The sequence below is a fragment of the Cherax quadricarinatus genome, chromosome 82 (assembly GCF_038502225.1).
Source record: "Cherax quadricarinatus isolate ZL_2023a chromosome 82, ASM3850222v1, whole genome shotgun sequence".
Taxonomy (NCBI): domain Eukaryota; kingdom Metazoa; phylum Arthropoda; class Malacostraca; order Decapoda; family Parastacidae; genus Cherax; species Cherax quadricarinatus.
In genome coordinates this window covers 5,337,065-5,361,416 of record NC_091373.1, presented here as the reverse complement: position 1 = coordinate 5,361,416, position 24,352 = coordinate 5,337,065, and the positions used below count along the sequence as shown (strand labels likewise).

Sequence of the window (24,352 nt, the reverse complement as noted above, 5' to 3'; positions counted from 1 at the left end):
ATCTTATTCACTAATACGGCCTCCACACGGATGGATCATTCGGGGAGGGACCTCCGGCGCGTGTACCATTGCTCATGTAGCGATCGTGAACGTGGGCAGCGTGGAGGGTATCATCTGGCGTCATGTGGGCATTTATCATGCCTTGGTGGGGTACTGGGGTGGTCGCCCCAGTACCAGACATGTCACGGTACCCATCGTTACGACTGTAGTCTCTCTGACCGGTGGTACTGGCGGCCGTGTACTGGTCCGTGGGCGCTTGACGGGGGTCAAGTAGGGATAGCTGCCCCTGCTGTGGGTACAAGTGTGGGTATAGCAGGGATACGCTAGGGGATAGGTACCCTTGCGCCGTGGTGGTGGCAGTGTAGTAGCCGGAACCTAGGTACCCAGGGTAGGTACCAGTGCCACCTACTGTCCCTGTCGCTGGTATCACACCGCCACCTGCGCCGCCGCCCGTGGAGGATGACGCCCCCGCCAGGAGGCCGCCCACGCTGGAGGAGGCGGCGGCGGCGTTGGAGGAGGTAGCGGGGGGCGTGTAAGGTGCGCAGGAAAGGTCCTGGCGAGGGTCTGCGCTCTGGGTATTGTGGCGAGGATCTGGCGAAGAGTAACGCGCCAGCATGTACTCGTGGCGAGGCGGGGAGTGTCCGGCCCCAGGCAGCGACCCCAGACCTTCGTAGTCACCCCCGGAGCTGGGGGAGTTCTCCATAACACCTGTAACACAACACCTGTTATTAGACTTATGACATAATACTGTTTTTACACCTGTAACACCTGTTATCACACGTGTAACACAACACCTGTTATCACAACACCTGGTAATGCACCTGTAACACAACACCTGTTGTTACACCTGTAACACAACGCCTGTTGTTACACCTGTAACACTTGTTATTGCACCTGTAACACAACACATGTTACTGCACCTACAACACAAAACTTGTTACACATACAACACAACACCTGTTACTACACCTATAAATACAACTCTTACACGTGCATGTTCCTACAATACAGTTGTACAATGTATTAACACCCCATCTCAATAGTACACATGCTGAACACAGAGATTATGTACTGGAGACAGTGGATGATGAGGCAGTCAGTCCCTCAGCCGTGAAAGAAGGTGGTCAGTCCCTCAGCCGTGAAAGAAGGTGATCAGTCCCTCAGCCGTGAAAGAAGGTGGTCAGTCCCTCAGCCGTGAAAGAAGGTGGTCAGTCCCTCAGCCGTGAAAGAAGGTGGTCAGTCCCTCAGCCGTGAAAGAAGGTGGTCAGTCCCTCGGCCTTGCAAGAAGGTCAGTCCTTCAGTCTTGAAAGAAGGTGGTCAGTCTCTCAGCCTTGAAAGAAGGTGGTTAGTCCCTCAGTCTTGAAAGAAGGTGGTCAGTCCCTCAGTCTTGAAAGAAGGTGGTTAATCCCTCAGTCTTGAAAGAAGGTGGTTAGTCCCTCAGTCTTGAAAGAAGGTGGTTAGTTCCTCAGTCTTGAAAGAAGGTGGTTAGTCCCTCAGTCTCGAAAGAAGGTGGTTAGTTCCTCAGTCTTGGAAGAAGATGGTCAGTCCCTCAGTCTTGAAAGAAGGTGGTTAGTTCCTCAGTCTTGAAAGAAGGTGGTTAGTCCCTCAGTCTTTAAAGAAGGTGGTCATTCCCTCAGCCTGGAAAGAAGGTGGTTAGTCCCTCAGTCTTGAAAGAAGGTGGTCAGTCCCTCAGTCTTGAAAGAAGGTGGTTAATCCCTCAGTCTTGAAAGAAGGTGGTTAGTCCCTCAGTCTTGAAAGAAGGTGGTTAGTTCCTCAGTCTTGAAAGAAGGTGGTTAGTTCCTCAGTCTCGAAAGAAGGTGGTTAGTTCCTCAGTCTTGGAAGAAGATGGTCAGTCCCTCAGTCTTGAAAGAAGGTGGTTAGTTCCTCAGTCTTGAAAGAAGGTGGTTAGTCCCTCAGTCTCGAAAGAAGGTGGTTAGTTCCTCAGTCTTGAAAGAAGGTGGTTAGTCCCTCAGTCTCGAAAGAAGGTGGTTAGTTCCTCAGTCTTGGAAGAAGATGGTCAGTCCCTCAGTCTTGAAAGAAGGTGGTTAGTTCCTCAGTCTTGAAAGAAGGTGGTTAGTCCCTCAGTCTTTAAAGAAGGTGGTCATTCCCTCAGCCTGGAAAGAAGGTGGTTAGTCCCTCAGGCTTGAAAGAAGGTGATCAGTCCCTTAGATTTGCTAAGAAAGTTATAAGTCCCTTAGCCTTGATAAGTGTACAGTCACTCAAGGGTGAGGTAGATGGAGGTTTTACCTGATGAGAGGTGCGAGGAGGTGGAGTCGAGGGGGTTCACTTGCTGGGTGAGGTCACTGCTGTAACCCAGGGTTTGTGAGGAGGAGAACCCACTCTGTAGACTGGACGTGTTGCCTCCAGTCAGACTACCTGTCAGGTGGTAAGACATTCCTTGTTACTGATGCAGCCGTATTCGGTTCTCACATCAACAACATACACATCAACAGTGACAGCTCAACACACATCAACAGTGACAGCTCAACACACATCAACAGTGACAGTTGAATACACACATCAACAGTGACAGTTCAACACACATCAACAGTGACAGTTGAATACACACATCAACAGTGACAGTTGAACACACATCAACAGTGACAGTTGAACACACACATCAACAGTGACAGTACAACACACATCAACAGTGACAGTTCAACACAAACATCAACAGTGACAATTCAACACACATCAACAGTGACAGTTGAACACACACATCAACAGTGACAGTTCAACACAAAAACAGTGACAGTACAATACACATCAACAGTGACAGTTGAATACACACATCAACAGTGACAGTTCAACACACATCAACAGTGACAGTTCAACACACATCAACAGTGACAGCACAACACACATCAACAGTGACAGCACAACACACATCAACAGTGACAGTTCAACACACATCAACAGTGACAGTTCAACACACACATCAACAGTGACAGTTCAACACACACATCAACAGTGACAATTCAACACACATCAACAGTGACAATTCAACACACATCAACAGTGACAGTTCAACACACATCAACAGTGACAGTTCAACACACATCAACAGTGACAGTTCAACACACACATCAACAGTGACAATTCAACACACATCAACAGTGACAGTTCAACACACATCAACAGTGACAGTTCAACACACATCAACAGTGACAGTTCAACACACATCAACAGTGACAGTTCAACACACACATCAACAGTGACAATTCAACACACATCAACAGTGACAGTTCAACACACATCAACAGTGACAGTTCAACACACACATCAACAGTGACAATTCAACACACATCAACAGTGACAATTCAACACACATCAACAGTGACAGTTCAACACACATCAACAGTGACAGTTCAACACACATCAACAGTGACAGTTCAACACACATCAACAGTGACAGTTCAACACACATCAACAGTGACAGTTCAACACACACACATCAACAATGGCAGACCATCAACAAATATCAATGTTAGACTAGAAAGGTCTCCTCTCGCAGATCTTAATCATGATGAGTTTAGCAGAATAATTTGGTTAATGGATCAATACACGAATGGTTGGTTAATTTAAGTTAAAGTTTGTAGACAACACTAAGGTCATTAAGGTCACCAAACTTCTTCATTACCAGAAAATAACTTTTTAATCCCTTAAATAAGTATTAAAGCAAATTTCTCAGTGTATATACGCTGAGAGACACACTTCTCAGTGTATATACACTGAGAGACATACACTTCTCAGTGTATATACGCTGAGAGACATACACTTCTCAGTGTATATACACTGAGAGACACACTTCTCAGTGTATATACGCTGAGAGACATACACTTCTCAGTGTATATACGCTGAGAGACATACACTTCTCAGTGTATATACGCTGAGAGACATACACTTCTCAGTGTATATACGCTGAGAGACATACACTTCTCAGTGTATATACGCTGAGAGACATACACTTCTCAGTGTATATACGCTGAGAGACATACACTTCTCAGTGTATATACGCTGAGAGACATACATTTCTCAGTGTATATACGCTGAGAGACATACACTTCTCAGTGTATATACGCTGAGAGACATACACTTCTCAGTGTATATACGCTGAGAGACATACACTTCTCAGTGTATATACGCTGAGAGACATACACTTCTCAGTGTATATACGCTGAGAGACATACACTTCTCAGTGTATATACGCTGAGAGACATACACTTCTCAGTGTATATACGCTGAGAGACATACACTTCTCAGTGTATATACGCTGAGAGACATACACTTCTCAGTGTATATACGCTGAGAGACATACACTTCTCAGTGTATATACACTGAGAGACACACTTCTCAGTGTATATACGCTGAGAGACATACACTTCTCAGTGTATATACGCTGAGAGACATACACTTCTCAGTGTATATACGCTGAGAGACATACACTTCTCAGTGTATATACGCTGAGAGACATACACTTCTCAGTGTATATACGCTGAGAGACATACACTTCTCAGTGTATATACGCTGAGAGACATACATTTCTCAGTGTATATACGCTGAGAGACACACTTCTCAGTGTATATACGCTGAGAGACATACACTTCTCAGTGTATATACGCTGAGAGACATACACTTCTCAGTGTATATACGCTGAGACATACACTTCTCAGCGTATATATCCTGTGCAAAGTTTAATACCATATATGTTGCAATATGTGAGATGATATATGCAACATGAATTAAAATTGAAGAAATTCTTAAATACGACTGAGAAGAGATAGAGAAATATAATTTGGGTCATAAAAATGAGAGACAATGAGACACATAACCGTCAACAACACTTAATAATAATAATAATAATAATAATAATAATAATAATAATAATAATAATAATAATAATAATAATAATCTTTAGTTTTACAAGTACAAGGTATAGCGACCATACTATCATATATTATTATTATTATCATGGGGGAGCGCTAAACCCATAGGATTATACAGCGCAAGCGGGGGGGGGGATGGAAGGCATTCAGACTCAATTCAGGGAACCGGAGCACAGATCCAATTCCCTAGATCAAGAGCCCCTCACCAGCGTCAAGGAACCTCCCTTGAGGGGTACTACTATACAGAAAGCCCCTTGTTATATAGAACATTTCGGGTAAATTAGGATAATATTATCCCCAGGATGCAACCCACACCAGTCGACTAACACCTATTTCACTGCTAGGTGAACAGGGACAGCAAGTGTCTTAAGGAAACACTCTCTAATGCTTCCACCCGTACCGGAGATCGAACCACGGACGTCAATGTGTGAGCTGAGTGCGCTACCAATCGAACTAAGGGACAAAGAATGTGTCAGTAGTTTGAATAATACACCAGGTAAATCTGCGCTAAAGCCTGTGCAGTGCACAGTTAGATAACGAGGACATAAATTCGCGGTAAATCTGGCTAACGATACTAGGAGACAGCAGTAGTGACTTCCCTTCCACATGTATTAACCAGGACAGACTAGCAGTGACCTGGAGGACTGACCTGGGATATAAGAAGAGTAGTGTGACCCGCTGTAGGAGGACCAGTGACCCTCGCTTGTACCCAGGCTCATGGAAGACGATGCATCTGAAATAATAAGAAAATCATTCATCACAGGAAATTCACATTAAAATCATGAACTTCGTGAAAATAATTAATGTGAAATTGTTGACGGGAAAACTGCGACCAGAAAATGAATCGTTACGAGCTAGTTTGAAACCAGTTCGGAACCTGAATGATCTCGTTTAGTGTTACTGAATGGCCTCGTTTAGCGTCACTGAATGATCTCGTTTAACGTCGCTAAATGATCTCGTTTAGCGTCTCTGAATGACCTCGTTTAGCGTCCCTGAATGGCCTCGTTTAGCGTCCCTGAATAACTTCATTTTACGTCAATGGCATAGCTGAGGATCCCTCAATGACCTCATTTAGGGTTCCCTGAATGACCTCAACTCTGTCAGTATAGATAACAGAGATGATACCTAGCAAGGATGTACAGAAGCACGCGAAAATCCAAAGGTTTGCTTTCAAACTAGTTCCGGGCATGAAGACTGTAAACAGAGGAATGTGGACTGAAGAAGTTAACTTGACGAAGCTCACAAGGAAAAGCAACAGGAGAGACGCAGAAGGGAAATTTTCTCCTCATCAATGACTCTTCCCTGTCCATCATCCTCATACAGGCACAATAACTCAGTAACATCCACACCCTTCCCACCATGCCTCCACCCACATCTTCACACTCTTCCAAACATACACACACACACACTTTTGTAACCTATCAATTTCCTTCAAGTATTCGTAACCTATACTTAAGGAATTACCACACGCTCTCCACCTTGTCAATACATTAGGTAAACTCTCCACAACAACACTCACTACTGCTCCAACCCCAACCACACTCCTTGACTGTCTGTATATGATCCTTCCCCGTAACCTCACACCCTTTCCTCTAACCCCTGGGCAAGGAACAGCATTTACATTTTCCTTACATCGCTACCGGGGGTCACCGCCCCCCACGACCCGGTCCTAGACCAGGCCTCCCGATTACTGGTCTGATAGACCAAGACATTACGAATCAGAAGACAATAAGAGAAAGGAAGGGTAAAGAAAGTGACACAGACGAACTCTGAAACAAAATCAGTGAATTATATGAACGAATAGAAGAGACAAAATTAAACGAAACAATATCAAATGTAATATTTCCAACAGGATATCAAATACTGAGGCAAATGAGATAACAGGCAGGTAAGGAATGGTATTGATAATAAGATATTAAGCGAACTTGGAAGAACTCGAAGGACAAACAGGCGAGTCGAAAGGCGATATAGTAAATATAACAACCGGGAACACAAGCAGTAGCAGCAGCAACAGTAATAGTAGTGGTAATAGTATAAGTGGTAGTAGTAGTAGTAGTAGTATTAGTAAGGTAGAACTACATGGGTAGTAGTGGCAGTAATCTACTGTTTACCACCAGACAGCAGAAGGGCTACTAGAACGATAGGAAAATGGTGGAGACTACTGGGGAAGTGGTTAAACAAGTTCACACGATCAAGACAAACCTTCTGATTTTGCAAGATTTAAACCAGCAATAACTACATTAAGAACCGAGAAAGATTTAGAACACACACACACACACACACACACACACACACACAGTCAGTCTTTGTGTATGGGCTCCAGGAAGTCGAAGGGGAAACATATGAAACAAGAAAACAAGGGGGGAAAAAAGCAATTGAAAGCATCATGAAAGCAATAGGAGAAGACGATATGACCCAGCTGGAAAATTTTCGGAGAATAGGGGGGTTTGTAAAAAAAAGAACCCGGCCAGTGAGAGTGACCTTCAAGGCAGAAGCGACTCGGACCAGGATCCTGCAGGAGAAAGCACGATTAAGGGACATGACGGCATACAGGAAGGTGTATCTCGACCGCGACAGAACACAAGAAGAAAGGCAGAAACTGAGAGAGATGGTACAAAGGCGAAAGGAGGAAAGAGAGGGAATGGAGAAGACAGTCAGGAGATCCCAGACCCAGGAAGAAGATCAAATACAGCCTCCCTCACAACTTCCTATAGAAGCCTCCCAACCAGGTCAACCCCAGTGCAACCAAACACTCTAAATCAAAACACCCATGCCACATCCAATGCCCCCCACCCACTACATTACAAACTCCACCCCCACAGCAACAACCCATAGTTCCTTACCAGGTCTCCCACTTCCCCAACCCCAATATACCTCCCAGACCACAGTCTTAGAAAAGAAGTTGAAGGTGTGGTATACAAATGCAAATGGAATAACAAACAAGTATGAGGAGTGGCACGAAAGAATCAAAGAGACATCTCCAGACATAATAGCACTCACAGAAACAAAACTCACCAGAATAATAACAGATTCAATCTTTCCATCCGGATATCAAATCCTCAGGAAAGACAGAGGGAGGAGAGGGGGAGGAGGAGTTGCACTGCTCATTAAAAACCAGTGGGGTTTTGAGAAAATGGAAGGAATGGATGGCACGGGCGAAAGGGACTACTTAGTAGGAACAATCCAGTCTGAGGGACATAAGGTGATAATTGCAGTAATGTACAACCCACCACAGAACTGCAGGAGGCCAAGAGAAGAATACGATGAGAGCAACAGAGCAATGATCGACACACTAGCCGAGGTGGCCAGGAGAGCACACATGGGGGGAGCAAAGTTACTAGTTATGGGTGATTTCAATCACAAGGAGATTGACTGGGAAAACCTGGAGCCCCATGGGGGTCCCGAAACATGGAGAGCCAAGATGATGGATGTGGTACTGGAAAACCTCATGCATCAACACGTTAGAGACACTACCAGAGAGAGAGGAGAGGATGAACAAGCAAGGTTGGACCTTGTATTCACCATGAGTAGTTCGGACATCGAGGGTATCATGTATGAAAGGCCCCTGGGAGCTAGTGATCATGTAGTTCTGTGCTTCGACTACATAGTTGAGCTCCAAGTGGAGAGAGTAGCAGGAATAGGCTGGGAAAAACCAAACTACAAAAGGGGGAACTACTCAGGCATGAGGAACTTCCTTCAAGACATTCAGTGGGAGAGGGAACTGACAGGAAAACCAGTACAAGAAATGATGGACTATGTAGCAACAAAATGCAAGGAGGCAGAGGAGAGGTTTGTTCCCAAGGGAAACAGAAATAATGGGAAGAACATAACGAGTCCTTGGTTCACCCAAAGGTGTAGAGAGGCAAAAACTAGGTGTACTAGAGAATGGAAAAGGTACAGAAGACAGAGAACTCAGGAAAATAAAGAAATCAGCCGAAGAGCCAGAAACGAATATGCACAGATAAGAAGGGAGGCTCAGAGACAATATGAAAATGACATAGCATCAAAAGTAAAGACTGACCCGAAGCTGTTGTACAGCCACATCAGGAGGAAAACAACAGTCAAGGACCAGGTAATCAGACTGAGGAAGGGTGATGGGGAATTCACAAGAAACGACCGAGAGGTTTGTCAGGAGCTCAACACAAGATTTAAAGAGGTGTTTACAGAGGAAACCAGTAGGGCTCCAAGAAATCAGAACAGGGGGGCACACCAGCAAGTGCTGGATGAGGTACATATAACCAAGGAGGAGGTGAAGAAGCTGCTATGCGAACTTGACACGTGTATAATTGACAACCAGCACGGTTTCAGGGAAGGAAAATCCTGTGTCACAAACCTACTAGAGTTTTATGACAAGGTGACAGAAGTAAGACAAGAGAGAGAGGGGTGGATCAACTGCATATTTTTGGACTGCAAGAAGGCCTTCGACACAGTTCCTCATAAGAGAGGTTACTGCAAAAGCTAGAGGACCAGGCACACATAACAGGAAAGGCACTGCAATGGATCAGAGAATATCTGACAGGGAGGCAACAACGAGTCATGGTACGCGACGAGGTGTCAGAGTGGGTGCCTGTGACAAGCGGGGTTCCACAGGGGTCAGTCCTAGGACCTGTGCTGTTCTTGGTATATGTGAACGACATAACGGAAGGGATAGACTCAGAAGTGTCTTTGTTTGCAGATGATGTGAAGTTAATGAGAAGAATCAAATCGGACGAGGATCAGGCAGGACTACAAAGAGACCTGGACAGGCTACAAGCCTGGTCCAGCAACTGGCTCCTTGAATTTAACCCTGCAAATGCAAAGTCATGAAGATTGGGGAAGGGCAAAGAAGACCGCAGACACAATATAGTTTAGATGGCCAAAGACTGCAAACCTCACTCAAGGAAAAAGATCTGGGGTTGAGTATAACACCGAGCATATCTCCTGAGGCGCACATCAATCAGATAACTGCTGCAGCATACGGGCGTCTGGCAAACCTACGGATAGCGTTCCGATACCTCAGTAAGGATTCGTTTAAGACTCTGTATACCATCTACGTCAGGCCCATACTGGAGTATGCAGCACCAGTTTGGAATCCACACCTAGTCAAGCACGTCAAGAAATTAGAGAAAGTGCAAAGGTTTGCAACAAGACTAGTCCCAGAGCTACGGGGATTGTCCTATGAAGAAAGGTTGAGGGAAATCGGCCTGACGACACTGGAGGACAGGAGGGTCAGGGGAGACATGATAACGACATATAAAATACTGCGCGGAATAGACGAGGTGGACAAAGACGGGATGTTCCAGAGATGGGACACAGACACAAGAGGTCACAATTGGAAGTTGAAGACTCAGATGAATCAAAGGGATGTTAGGAAGTATTTCTTCAGTCATAGAGTAGTCAGGCCATGGAATAGCCTAGAAAGTGATGTAGTGGAGGCAGGAACCATACATAGTTTTAAGGCGAGGTATGATAGAGCTCATGGGGCAGGGAGAGAGAGGACCTAGTAGCAATCAGCGAAGAGGCGGGGCCAGGAGCTGTGAATCGACCCCTGCAACCACAAATAGGTGAGTACAAATAGGTGAGTACACACACACACACACACACACAACAAGGCTGGTTCCACAGCTAAGGGGAATGTCCTACGAAGAAATGTTAAGGGAAATCTGTCTGACGACACTGGAAGACAGGAGGGTCAACGATGAGATGATAACGACATACAAAATACTGCGAGGAATAGATAAGGTGGACAGAGACAGGATGTTCCAGAGATGGGACACAGAAACAAGGGGTCACAATTGAAAGGTGAAGACTCAGATGAGCCAAAGGTATATTAGGAAATATTTCTTCAGCCACAGAGTTGTTAGGAAGTGGAATAGTCTGGCAAAGTGATGTAGTGGAGGCAGGAACAATACATAGTTTTAAGACGAGGTATGATAAAGCTCATGGAGCAGGGAGAGGGAGGACCCAGTAGCGGTCAGTGAAGAGGCGGGGCCAGGAGCTGAGTCTCGAGCCCTACATCCACGATTAGGTGAGTACACACTCACACACGCACACATTCACACACACGACTACAAAGAGACTTAGACAGGCTACAAGCCTGGTCCAGCAACTGGCTCCTTGAGTTTAACCCCGCCAAATGCAAAGTCATGAAGACTGGGGAAGGGCAAAGAAGACCGCAGACACAGTATTGTCTAGGTGGCCAAAGACTTCAAACCTCACTCAAGGAAAAAGATCTGGGGGTTAGTATAACACCGAGCACATCTCCAGAGGCGCACATCAATCAGATAACTGCTGCAGCATACGGGCGCCTGGCAAACCTAAGGATAGCGTTCCGATACCTCAGTAAAGAATCGTTCAAGACTCTGTACACCATTTACGTCAGGCCCATACTGGAGTATGCAGCACCAGTTTGGAATCCACACCTGGTCAAGCACGTCAAGAAATTGAACATTAAAATGGTATAAAATACCGACAGATTGTTAGGTAAGACACATATGCAACAGTTAGGTATCTTTATTTCGAAACGTTTCGCCTACACAGTAGGCTTCTTCAGTCGAGTACAGAAAAGTTGATAGAAGCAGAAGATACTTGAAGACGATGTAATCAGTCCATCACCCTTAAAGTTTTGAGGTGGTCAGTCCCTCAGTCTGGAGAAGAGCATTGTTCCGTTGTCTGAAACAATATGAAGTTGAAGTGACAGGATGGAGCCTTATATACTGCCAGGAGGTGACTGACCACCTCAAAACTTTAAGGGTGATGGACTGATTACATCGTCTTCAAGTATCTTCTGCTTCTATCTACTTTTCTGTACTCGACTGAAGAAGCCTACTGTGTAGGCGAAACGTTTCGAAATAAAGATACCTAACTGTTGCATATGTGTCTTACCTAACAAACGTCAAGAAATTAGAGAAAGTGCAAAGGTTTGCAACAAGACTAGTCCCAGAGCTAAGGGGATTGTCCTACGAAGAAAGGTTAAGGGAAATCGGCCTGACGACACTGGAGGACAGGAGGATCAGGGGAGACATGATAACGACATATAAAATACTGCGCGGAATAGACAAGGTGGACAAAGACGGGATGTTCCAGAGATGGGACACAGACACAAGAGGTCACAATTGGAAGTTGAAGACTCAGATGAATCAAAGGGATGTTAGGAAGTATTTCTTCAGTCATAGAGTGGTCAGGCCATGGAATAGCCTAGAAAGTGACGTAGTGGAGGCGGGAACCATACATAGTTTTAAGGCGAGGTATGATGAAGCTCATGGAGCAGGGAGAGAGAGGACCTAGTAGCAACCGGTGAAGAGGGGGTATCAGGAGCTATGACTCGACTAGGTGAGTACAAATAGGTGAGTACACACTCACACACACACACACACACACCATATATAGCTTTAAGAAGAGGTACAATAAAGTTCTTGGAGCACAGTGGACCTAGTAGCGGGCAGGGAACAGAAGGGGCCAGGAGCTGTGAATCGACATTGAACCAGGTGATAAAAGTACATCATCCAGGCTCCTCTGCCAGCGTTCCCATCCTGCCAGTCTTCCCAATCTCTTCACAAAGCCTGCCAAGTTTTTCTAAGTCTTCTCGAGTCTTCAGAGCCTTCCTTCAAAGTACAGTACGTGGAGATTATTAGTATAACATACCTACGCCATGGAAAAATAGGCACAAATGCAATATAATACGTCTCGCCCACACAAACACATCTATCTGGGGAAAGAGTACACAAGTACATACTCACGTACTTAATAAAGTCCACTGTCTGGGGCGAAAATTAGTCAATTAAGGATCACACTATACTGCATTTGTATGTATTTTTCCACAGTTGTTGGTATTGTTCCCATGATGCACTGTGTCGGTGGGCGGAGCTTGTCAAGTATTACTCTTTATAATGTTGTACTACACACAGTAATGACAAGAATACACAGGTACACAACAACTTTATACTGGGAAGGTTTCTCTCTGTTGGCTAGCCTGGTTAATGGGGTTTAAAGTCTATCTGCTACACGAGGGTCATTAAAACTGTACGCAGCCTTTTTTGTCACCAGACAAGAGTACTGTAATCTGCATATATACGCTGAGAGAAATATATCCCCCCTATCCTCTGTGTATATATTCTATGAGTAAAACTTTGTAAAGCATTGGCTCGAGGGAAAGAGAGAGGAAGAGAGGAAAGAGAGAGGGAGTAATGAGGTGAGAGTCAAGAGGTGTATAAGACTATATACAATGTAGGTCAACAAGGACGACATTCACACGTAGGTGGTGGGTGAACTCGACCTTGTGGTGGTGGGTGAGCTAGCCTTCTCACACTCACCTCAGCCAGCCAACAAATCACAATTTACCTTAATTAATTCAGCTCTCTGTCGGGGCCTCATTAATGTCGCTGCTGGTTATGACCTTATGACCCTCAGTCATACGCCTCTTGTCTCCCTCTTAATCCCGTATATATACGCCTTTCTTACATTAGTATATATATATATATATATATATATATGTCGTGCCGAATATGTAAAACTGGTCAATTAGCAAGAACTCATTTAAAATTAAGTCCTTTCTGAAATTTTCTCTTATACATTTAAAGATATATTTTTTCATTAATGTTAATGTAAAAATTTTTAATTTTGCACCAAAACAATCTTAGAAAACTTACCTAACCTTATTACAACAAGATAAATTTATTTAAGCCTAACCCAACTAAATATATTTTAAATACGTTTACAATAATTTAATACTAAACAAACACAATCAAATATATTTTTTCGTTAGGTTCAGAATGATTTTGGCGAAATTATTGCATACACAAATTTTCACTTGTCCTATATGGCAAGATGAACGTTGCTATTTAAGCCAAGATCGCAAGTTCTGCCTATTCGGCACGACATATATATACATGACTCTCATAATTACTCTTAAATGGGGTATAAGTGCTTCTCTTTTGATATGCCTGTGACCAGTTGCCTGAATTATTATACTGCTAGGTAACAATGGCCCATATACAGAATATGGAATATTAAACAATATTCCTCATCGTTTTTTCTCCAATAGTTCTCTCTCATTTGATGTTCACCTCTCCCGCGATAGCCCCCAACCCACACTTCATCCTCACCCCCACTCCTCTCTTGATAACTATAACGTGGGTTATTATACTATCTCTGTATTCCTCAGTAAGTGGACAATCAAACATATAGTGCTCCAGATAGTGACCCTAAGACTGGCCACATACTTTGCATTTAGTTTTATCATCATCTGTGTGTCTGTCAAACTGCCAGAAGTACTTATAACTAAGCCTAAGCCTGGCTACTACATCATCAGACTGTCAGAAGTACTTGTAACCAAGCCTAAGCCTGGCTACTACAACATCAGACTGTCAGGAGTACTTGTAACCAAGCCTAAGTCTAGCTACTACATCATCAGACTGTCAGAAGTATTTGTAACCAAGCCTAAGCCTGGCTACTACATCATCAGTCTGCCAGAAGTACTTGTAACCAAGCCTAAGCCTGGCTACTACATCATCAGACTGTCAGAAGTATTTGTAACCAAGCCTAAGCCTGGCTACTACATCATCAGTCTGCCAGAAGTACTTGTAACCAAGCCTAAGTCTGGCTACTACATCATCAGACTGTCAGAAGTATTTGTAACCAAGCCTAAGCCTGGCTACTACATCATCAGACTGCCAGAAGTACTTGTAACCAAGCCTAAGCCTGGCTACTACATCATCAGACTGTCAGAAGTATTTGTAACCAAGCCTAAGCCTGGCTACTACATCATCAGTCTGCCAGAAGTACTTGTAACCAAGCCTAAGTCTGGCTACTACATCATCAGACTGTCAGAAGTATTTGTAACCAAGCCTAAGCCTGGCTACTACATCATCAGACTGCCAGAAGTACTTGTAACCAAGCCTAAGCCTGGCTACTACATCATCAGTCTGCCAGAAGTACTTGTAACCAAGCCTAAGCCTGGCTACTACATCATCAGACTGCCAGAAGTACTTGTAACCAAGCCTAAGCCTGGCTACTACATCGTCAGACTGTCAGAAGTACTTGTAACCAAGCCTAAGTCTGGCTACTACATCATCAGACTTCCAGAAGTACTTGTAACCAAGCCTAAGTCTGGCTACTACATCATCAGACTGTCAGAAGTACTTGTAACCAAGCCTAAGTCTGGCTACTACATTGTCAGACTGTCAGTAGTACTTGTAACCAAGCCTAAGTCTGGCTACTACATCATCAGACTTCCAGAAGTACTTGTAACCAAGCCTAAGTCTGGCTACTACATTGTCAGACTGTCAGAAGTACTTGTAACCAAGCCTAAGCCTGGCTACTACATCATCAGACTGTCAGAAGTACTTGTAACCAAGCCTAAGTCTGGCTACTACATCATCAGACTGTCAGAAGTACTTGTAGCCAAGCCTAAGTCTGGCTACTACATCATCAGACTGTCAGAAGTACTTGTAACCAAGCCTAAGTCTGGCTACTACATCATCAGACTGTCAGAAGTACTTGTAGCCAAGCCTAAGTCTGGCTACTACATCATCAGACTGTCAGAAGTACTTGTAGCCAAGCCTAAGTCTGGCTACTACATCATCAGACTGTCAGACGTACTTGTAGCCAAGCCTAAGCCTGGCTACTACATCATCAGACGGTCAGAAGTACTTGTAACCAAGCCTAAGTCTGGCTACTACATCATCAGACTGTCAGAAGTACTTGTAACCAAGCCTATATCTGGCTACTACATCATCAGACTGTCAGAAGTACTTGTAACCAAGCCTAAGTCTGGCTACTACATCATCAGACTGTCAGAAGTACTTGTAACCAAGCCTATATCTGGCTACTACATCATCAGACTGTCAGAAGTACTTGTAGCCAAGCCTAAGTCTGGCTACTACATCATCAGACTGTCAGAAGTACTTGTAACCATGCCTAAGCCTGGCTACTACATCATCAGACGGTCAGAAGTACTTGTAACCAAGCCTATATCTGGCTACTACATCATCAGACTGTCAGAAGTACTTGTAACCAAGCCTAAGCCTGGCTACTACATCATCAGACTGTCAGAAGTACTTGTAACCAAGCCTAAGTCTGGCTACTACATCATCAGACTGTCAGAAGTACTTGTAACCAAGCCTAAGTCTGGCTACTACATCATCAGACTTCCAGAAGTACTTGTAACCAAGCCTAAGCCTGGCTACTACATCATCAGACTTCCAGAAGTACTTGTAACCAAGCCTAAGTCTGGCTACTACATCATCAGACTTCCAGAAGTACTTGTAACCAAGCCTAAGCCTGGCTACTACAACATTGGTCAATCTATTTACATTGCAAGTTGCTCCGTAAATGTGCTTATCTACGTTCAGTTGTTATCATGACGAGTTAAAGATCCACTTAGGCTTCTGTGTTTATATTACATTTAAATTCATTATTTACTTCTGTTATAAGGAACAACAACGCACAATACAGCGACTGGAACAATACACAAATAACCCTCACATAGGAGAGAGGAACTTACGACGACGTTTCGGTCAGTATATACTGGTTGCCTCACTTTTTTCTGTTAGTGTGATTTTGTAAATTGTCCAAGTCAGACCGAAACGTTGTTGTAAGCTCCTCTCTCCCACGTGCGGGTTATTTGTGTATTATTCTTTCCTAATTATCATTGCTAATGCCAGACACTAACAAGGTTATTATAAGCATTTTCCTTCATGAAGGGAAAAAGGAAGTGGAACTTTTCATCACTGTTGACAGCTGCCCCGTTCCCTCCCTACTTCCCTTCCTTCTTCCCTTCCTTCTTCACTCTATTCCCATCCTCCATTCTCTCACTTCTCCCTCCGTCTATACTAGGGGAATCTTTATCGCAGACGTTTCGCCATCCAGTGGCTTGATAAAGCCACTGGATGGTGAAACGTCTACAGTGAAGATACCCAGATGTTGCACATGTGTCTGAATTTTTATACTTCCTTTTCCTTGCTTTATTGTTTTATTCCTTCTTCCGTTTGTCCCTTCCTCAGTACCTCCCTCTGTCTTCCCCCTCCCTCTTCTCTGGTGTACCTGTTTGTCCCGTACCTTCCTGCGTGTGTACCTCTGTGGTATATTGTACCTCTCTGCCCCGTACCTTCCTGCGTGTGTACCTCTGTGGTATACTGTACCTCTCTGCCCCGTACCTTCCTGCGTGTGTACCTCTGTGGTATACTGTACCTCTCTGCCCCGTACCTTCCTGCGTGTGTACCTCTGTGATATACTGTACCTGTCTGCCCCGTACCTTCCTGTGTACCTCTGTGATATACTGTACCTCTCTGCCCCGTACCTTCCTGTGTACCTCTGTGATATACTGTACCTCTCTGCCCCGTACCTTCCTGCGTGTGTACCTCTGTGGTATACTGTACCTGTCTGCCCCGTACCTTCCTGTGTACCTCTGTGATATACTGTACCTCTCTGCCCCGTACCTTCCTGCGTGTGTACCTCTGTGATATACTGTACCTGTCTGCCCCGTACCTTCCTGTGTACCTCTGTGGTATACTGTACCTGTCTGCCCCGTACCTTCCTGTGTACCTCTGTGATATACTGTACCTCTCTGCCCCGTACCTTCCTGCGTGTGTACCTCTGTGGTATACTGTACCTGTCTGCCCCGTACCTTCCTGTGTACCTCTGTGGTATACTGTACCTCTCTGCCCCGTACCTTCCTGCGTGTGTACCTCTGTGGTATACTGTACCTGTCTGCCCCGTACCTTCCTGTGTACCTCTGTGATATACTGTACCTCTCTGCCCCGTACCTTCCTGCGTGTGTACCTCTGTGGTATACTGTACCTGTCTGCCCCGTACCTTCCTGTGTACCTGTGTGATATACTGTACCTCTCTGCCCCGTACCTTCCTGCGTGTGTACCTCTGTGGTATACTGTACCTGTCTGCCCCGTACCTTCCTGCGTGTGTACCTCTGTGGTATATTGTACCTGTCTGCCCCGTACCTTCCTACGTGTGTACCTCTGTGGTATACTGTACCTCTCTGCCCCGTACCTTCCTGCGTGTGTACCTCTGTGGTATACTGTACCTGTCTGCCCCGTACCTTCCTGCGTGTGTACCTCTGTGGTATATTGTACCTGTCTGCCCCGTACCTTCCTGTGTACCTCTGTGATATACTGTACCTCTCTGCCCCGTACCTTCCTGCGTGTGTACCTCTGTGGTATACTGTACCTGTCTGCCCCGTACCTTCCTGCGTGTATACCTCTGTGGTATACTGTACCTGTCTGCCCCGTACCTTCCTGCGTGTGTACCTCTGTGGTATACTGTACCTCTCTGCCCCGTACCTTCCTGCGTGTGTACCTCTGTGGTATATTGTACCTGTCTGCCCCGTACCTTCCTGTGTACCTCTGTGGTATACTGTACCTCTCTGCCCCGTACCTTCCTGTGTACCTCTGTGGTATACTGTACCTCTCTGCCCCGTACCTTCCTGCGTGTGTACCTCTGTGGTATATTGTACCTGTCTGCCCCGTACCTTCCTGTGTACCTCTGTGATATACTGTACCTCTCTGCCCCGTACCTTCCTGCGTGTGTACCTCTGTGGTATACTGTACCTGTCTGCCCCGTACCTTCCTGCGTGTGTACCTCTGTGGTATATTGTACCTGTCTGCCCCGTACCTTCCTACGTGTGTACCTCTGTGGTATACTGTACCTCTCTGCCCCGTACCTTCCTGCGTGTGTACCTCTGTGGTATACTGTACCTGTCTGCCCCGTACCTTCCTGCGTGTGTACCTCTGTGGTATACTGTACCTGTCTGCCCCGTACCTTCCTGCGTGTGTACCTCTGTGGTATATTGTACCTGTCTGCCCCGTACCTTCCTGCGTGTGTACCTCTGTGGTATATTGTACCTGTCTGCCCCGTACCTTCCTGTGTACCTCTGTGATATACTGTACCTCTCTGCCCCGTACCTTCCTGCGTGTGTACCTCTGTGGTATACTGTACCTGTCTGCCCCGTACCTTCCTGCGTGTATACCTCTGTGGTATACTGTACCTGTCTGCCCCGTACCTTCCTGCGTGTGTACCTCTGTGGTATACTGTACCTCTCTGCCCCGTACCTTCCTGCGTGTGTACCTCTGTGGTATATTATACCTGTCTGCCCCGTACCTCACCATATAAACAAGGCAGGCTGGTAGCTCACAGCTGGTGGCAGGAAGACTAAGACAGTCAAGGCAACAGTTAGTGCGGCCTCGCAGCGTTACCTGTACACTCATCCTTAATTAATTACCTGACTGCTGTTCCGACAGCATAAACGCCCAAGTTATGAAGTGGTGGCTGAGGACAGGAAGGGTCTATCCTGCGCCTGTCATTAAGAGCCATTGCCCTGTGGTGTCCAAGACTGAAGATCGCTCTTGTGAACCGCCCTCCCTCGTGTCCTGCTCGCACTTACACGCTAATTCGTCATGTCACTAGATTACTCAGATGAAAATAAATGATGTTTACAGCAAGTAATATATAAGAAGCAAGACGCTGGGTTTCCGCTCTGAGGGCCTAGCAGGACTCCTAACACAAACAACAGCTCCTTGAATTAGCCCTCAGTATCCTGTCGTGTCTGCCTGTAAGACAGAGACCCTTAAAGCAGAGTGAACCTTCATTACGGCAACATTTCAATCAGGACTCTTAAATTTTCACCTTACTAAATCCTTCTTCTGTTCCTTTCCCTTTCCTACCTCACCCCGACTCTTACCGTTTTCTCTTACATGTGCAGCTGAAAAAATGTGCAGAGTTTAGCCGCATGGTTAATTGTTGACTTGAGACGAATGCACCGTGGTGAAAGACTGAAGGAACTAAACCTGACAACCCTGGAGGAGAGCGACGGACGTAAGGAGGTCTGGTTAAGAAAAAGAAATGTTTAAAAGGACTTAATATCACAGTTGTGTTAGTCAACCGTTTTACATTCTGAAGGTCATTCCCCTGCGGCCTTGTCTCAGGCCAGATCCGAATGAGGCCTGATCAGTCTAACTATTGTTGCTAGCAGCAAGTGATCTAATGCAGACACTATCACATGGATGATCAGGGACTGAAATGAAAAACTGATCACGTTGACTGTTGATAATTCTCTTTATGTATGAAGGGAGGCGGTTAAAAAGTCTTGGTACCTTGACACTTATTGAGTCATCTCTTAGTGTATTCGGTGCACCAGTTCTTTTCACTAGGTGAATTTTACACTTGCCAAACCATTTTATTACGCAAGGAGTAGTTTTGGTGAGCAGATTTAGGTCCAGTTCCAACAGAATTTCCCAGGTGTAAATTATTTATCCTTCTCGCCTACGTTCCAGGGAGTGAAGGTTAATCGACTTCAGGCGTTTCCAGTAATTTAGGTGTTTGAATAAATTTATTCAAGCACTGAAGTTCTCTATATATATATATACCGAATTTTCCGGATTATACGGCACACACGCATATAAGACGATTTTTGTAAGCAGTTGTAATATTAATAAACAACTGCTAAAAGAATAATCCAAAGCCTACCCTTGATCCTGACCTTGAGCATATAAGGCGCAGGCTGATTTTCCAAGACTTTTTGTGGGAAAAAGGTGCGCCTTATATGCCGGTAGATACAGTATTTAAGATCTTCAGTTTCGTCTGCCATGAAAGAGGATGCCATGAAAGGGGCTGCCATGACAGGGGTTACCATAACAGGGGCTGCCATGACAGGGGTTACCATAACAGGGGCTGCCATGACAGGGGTTACCATAACAGGGGCTGCCATGACAGGGGTTACCCTAACAGGGGCTGCCATGACAGGGGTTACCATAACAGGGGCTGCCATGACAGGGGTTACCATAACAGGGGCTGCCATGACAGGGGTTACCATAACAGGGGCTGCCATACAAAAGTCTAAAAAAGACGAAGTGACTTAAAAAATATCAAAAATAACTTGATGTATCTATTGTTTTGAAGGTTCTAGTTATCCAGATTATTTTCCTTGTGGATGAGACAGTGACACTATTGTGGTCCTTGAAAGCATATTCAGTACTCAAACAATCCTCGCACAGGAGACCGAAACTTATGACGACGTTTCGGTCCTATATGAACCATAAATGGCTTGACAAAGTTCCTGGAGAGCGAAACGTTGCCACAATAAAATGTCGCATTAGTTGCACATGTGTCATTTTACTTAACAACTAGTCCATTGGCTGCTTAATGGTCCAAGTCAGACCGAAACGTCGTCATAAACTTCTGTCTTCTACGTGCGGGTTATTTGTGTATTGTTCCAGTCACATGTTGCGCATTTTTTTCTTCAAGTTTTTATATTAGTTTGGTTACGATGACTTGTGAATGCCTCTCCCGATTCGCTTCTGTTATTCACTGCTCACATTTACCCGTATTTACAGCACTCTGCACTATTCCAGCCGCATGCACTGAGGTACCGGGGACCAGGAATACCTTTCTTGCATTTCACAGTGACTGAAATATATCTAGAATCTCGATATACTTTACCTCACCCCCTAAACCTCCTCTAAATTCTCATCCACCTCCACGCCCACACCTACCACATCTACGCCCACACCCCGCCCACCTCCATGCCCACAACCAATGCCCACTGCCATATAATACTATATAATACATTGGACACTAGTCCATACTATTCGTTTGACAAATACGACCATAAAATGAAGTCAAAAGGTATAACAGGAAAGTAGATTTATAACAGACAGATCACAAAGCAAGGGAGTAAACTAAACGAAATCCAGACTTAGCAAAGTAAAGCTTTCAGTACCTCAAGGTAGGGTCCTGGAACCTTTACTCTGTCTCATCCTCATAGAAGATAGAGATCAAAACAACAGACACGTCTTCGTATCATCCTTCGCGGATGATACCAAAATGTGAGTCTCCTCAAGTATCACCATAGAAAAGTATCATAGTGTTCAGTGCTGATAGATTTTAAGTGCTCAGATATGACTTACAAAAAAAAAAAAAAAGCAAGCAAAATATCCCGTAAAACGAAAGGAGCCTTTAGTATATTTTGGAATAATCAGAGAGCAGAGTAAACACTCAGTGTACATACACAAATAAACGTCTGTCGTTGTATATGCCCAGAGTTTCACTACACATACTGACTTTTATTAAATTATATGATGAAGTGAACATAACCAGTCACGAGAGCCGTATATAAGACCATCACTGAGCACAACAGCCACTGTCAACGTTAAGTCGCCTCTACAAACTCTCCTCCACTGGAGAGAGAGACCTACGAGGGGGATTGTTAGAATTATAGTCACTGTCAGAGAGAGTTAACTTTTTCCTTGCTCACTCGCCTTCATAAAAGAGAATCACTGACTACACACACACATACACAAATACACACGCACACAACTACATACGTACACAATATGCGCACACAACTACAGAGCATATAACAAACCTAACGAGGAGAGGATATGAACTTTACTGGTACAAGACAGAGGCGGAGTGACGTTAGTAACTACAGAGAAGAAAACCATGCTAGAAGCAACCATACTTCTGCTACAAACAATGCAGAGCAAGAAACAATGTTGCAGTTTTAACTAATGAAATAAATTGCGTGGATAGCTCTAAGCGAAAATGTAAAACAGGAAAGGAGAGATAAGAGAGGCCATCTAGCGCCCGGGGAATGCGAGGTAATGGGGTTATATGTAAGCAAAGATTCCTTTCACCAGCCTCAAGGAAACCCACTTGAAGGAAGAGGAGAGTTATGAAAAGGTGTGAGAGGGAAAAAGGGTGAGAGGGGCAAGAAGAGGCGTACCTTGAGTAGCGGGACCAGAGTGGGCAACCTTGAAGGCTATACTGGGAGGTATTGAGTCGCTCTTCCGTCTGAGTTCGAGTTCTCGAAGGTGGTCGCTGAAGCGTGTGTCGAGGAAGGGTCGCTGTCCCAGTGCGAAGGCTCGAAACTGCTGCTGTCCTGGGGAAGCAGAGGGAAAAGTACGAGAGTCAGTGCTGCCACCACCACTACCACCATAGCCACCACTACCACAGCCACCACGACTGCTACCACTACCTTGATCGGGAAGTAACTAGCCTTGATTGAGACGCAACTAACCTTGACTGAGAGGTAACTGGCCTTGATTGCCACTACCACCACTACGACCACCCCTACCACTTCTACCACCATAGCCACAACTACCACAGCCACCACCACAACCACCACTGATAAATGGAAGTAGTACTAATCTCTACATCCTTGCCTTAGTCTGGGATTCCCTTCCTTATGAGTGAGCACTTGATGGAGTGCTCATGGAAGCACCGGAAGCAGGGAAAATATAAGCTTGACTTATAAGCTGAGGAAATCAGGAGTCAGTGGCCAATCTCTGCTGAAGACAGAGCAGGAAACAGTGCGTGAGGACATGGGTAGGAGTTTCTGCTGAGGCAGGCGTTCTGTTTCTAGGCTAGGGAGTCTACCTGGTGTCGCTTCAGGAGGTGACCGTCTCCGCAGCCCGGTCTCAGACCAGGTCTTCCTGTGGGAGCTGGACTTTGGATTATACTCCAGTGCAGGTTACCTTTCAGTTTTGGCTGCAGTCCTAAGTATATCAGTGTCACATTTTCCCTTATATCTTACTATCAGATCCCTTTCCCAGTGGCAAGTGACACTGTGTAAGTTATCATTTTTAATGCAGTGACTTAAGTAAATTGTAGTGTTGAAATCTAGGTATTTATTTTCGAAATCTAAGTGAGGTAGAAGTGAGGTTGTCACTAGTGTTTAGCAAGTTGATATGGTGTAGTAGTGTCTTGCCTTATTATTGTAAGAAGGGTTCACACAACTACCACAATTACCACCACCACAACTACCACAACCGCACCTACCACCATCATCACCACCACCCTTCTAACAACGCCTCAACCACCATCAGCACCACCCTTCTACCTACACCACCTATACCACCCCATAACTACACCCCAACAATCATTACCACCTCAACCACAACATCTACAACCACCTCAACCATCACTACTACAACCTCAATTATCTTTTATCTTTTTCACTCTGGCAGGATTGTTGATCTTCTCTGTCTAATGAACACGTAAGATGGCAGGTAAATCTCTGTCTAACGAACACGTAAGATGGCAGGTAAATCTCTCTGTCTAATGAACACGTAAGATGGCAGGTAAATCTCTCTGTCTAATGAACACGTAAGATGGCAGGTAAATCTCTCTGTCTAATGAACACGTAAGATGGCAGGTAAATCTCTCTGTCTAATGAACACGTAAGATGGCAGGTAAATCTCTCTGTCTAATGAACACGTAAGATGGCAGGTAAATCTCTCTGTCTAATGAACACGTAAGATGGCAGGTAAATCTCTCTGTCTAACGAACGCGTAAAATGACAGGTAAATCTTGCTAACCTGCGCCATAATGACCCCAACTACCACCCTACTGTAACAACCTCTAACTACCTCACCCACCTTTACTACCTCTCTCTCTCAGCTATGTATAAGTTGTATCATGTACTCGTAGATATAAAGATTATTATTAGTACTGGCGCCTCTAACAGCAAGAACCAT

General features: G+C 44.9%; 1 protein-coding gene across 2 annotated transcripts in view; it reads right to left on the bottom strand.

The window, feature by feature from the left end:
- LOC128702869 (runt-related transcription factor 3-like) overlaps window positions 1-24,352 on the bottom strand; it is a 206,430-nt gene continuing 182,078 nt past the window's right edge. The window contains exons 3-6 of one of the 2 annotated variants that reach the window (XM_070102554.1): window positions 22,600-22,755; window positions 5,536-5,619; window positions 2,248-2,376; window positions 1-708 (exon numbers count right to left, since the gene is read on the bottom strand). In XM_070102554.1, the coding sequence (XP_069958655.1) occupies window positions 11-708; window positions 2,248-2,376; window positions 5,536-5,619; window positions 22,600-22,755 (1,067 nt within the window). In that variant the 3' untranslated portion in view covers window positions 1-10. The remainder of the gene's footprint in view (window positions 709-2,247; window positions 2,377-5,535; window positions 5,620-22,599; window positions 22,756-24,352) is intronic. The other variant, XM_070102555.1, reaches the window with a different exon arrangement.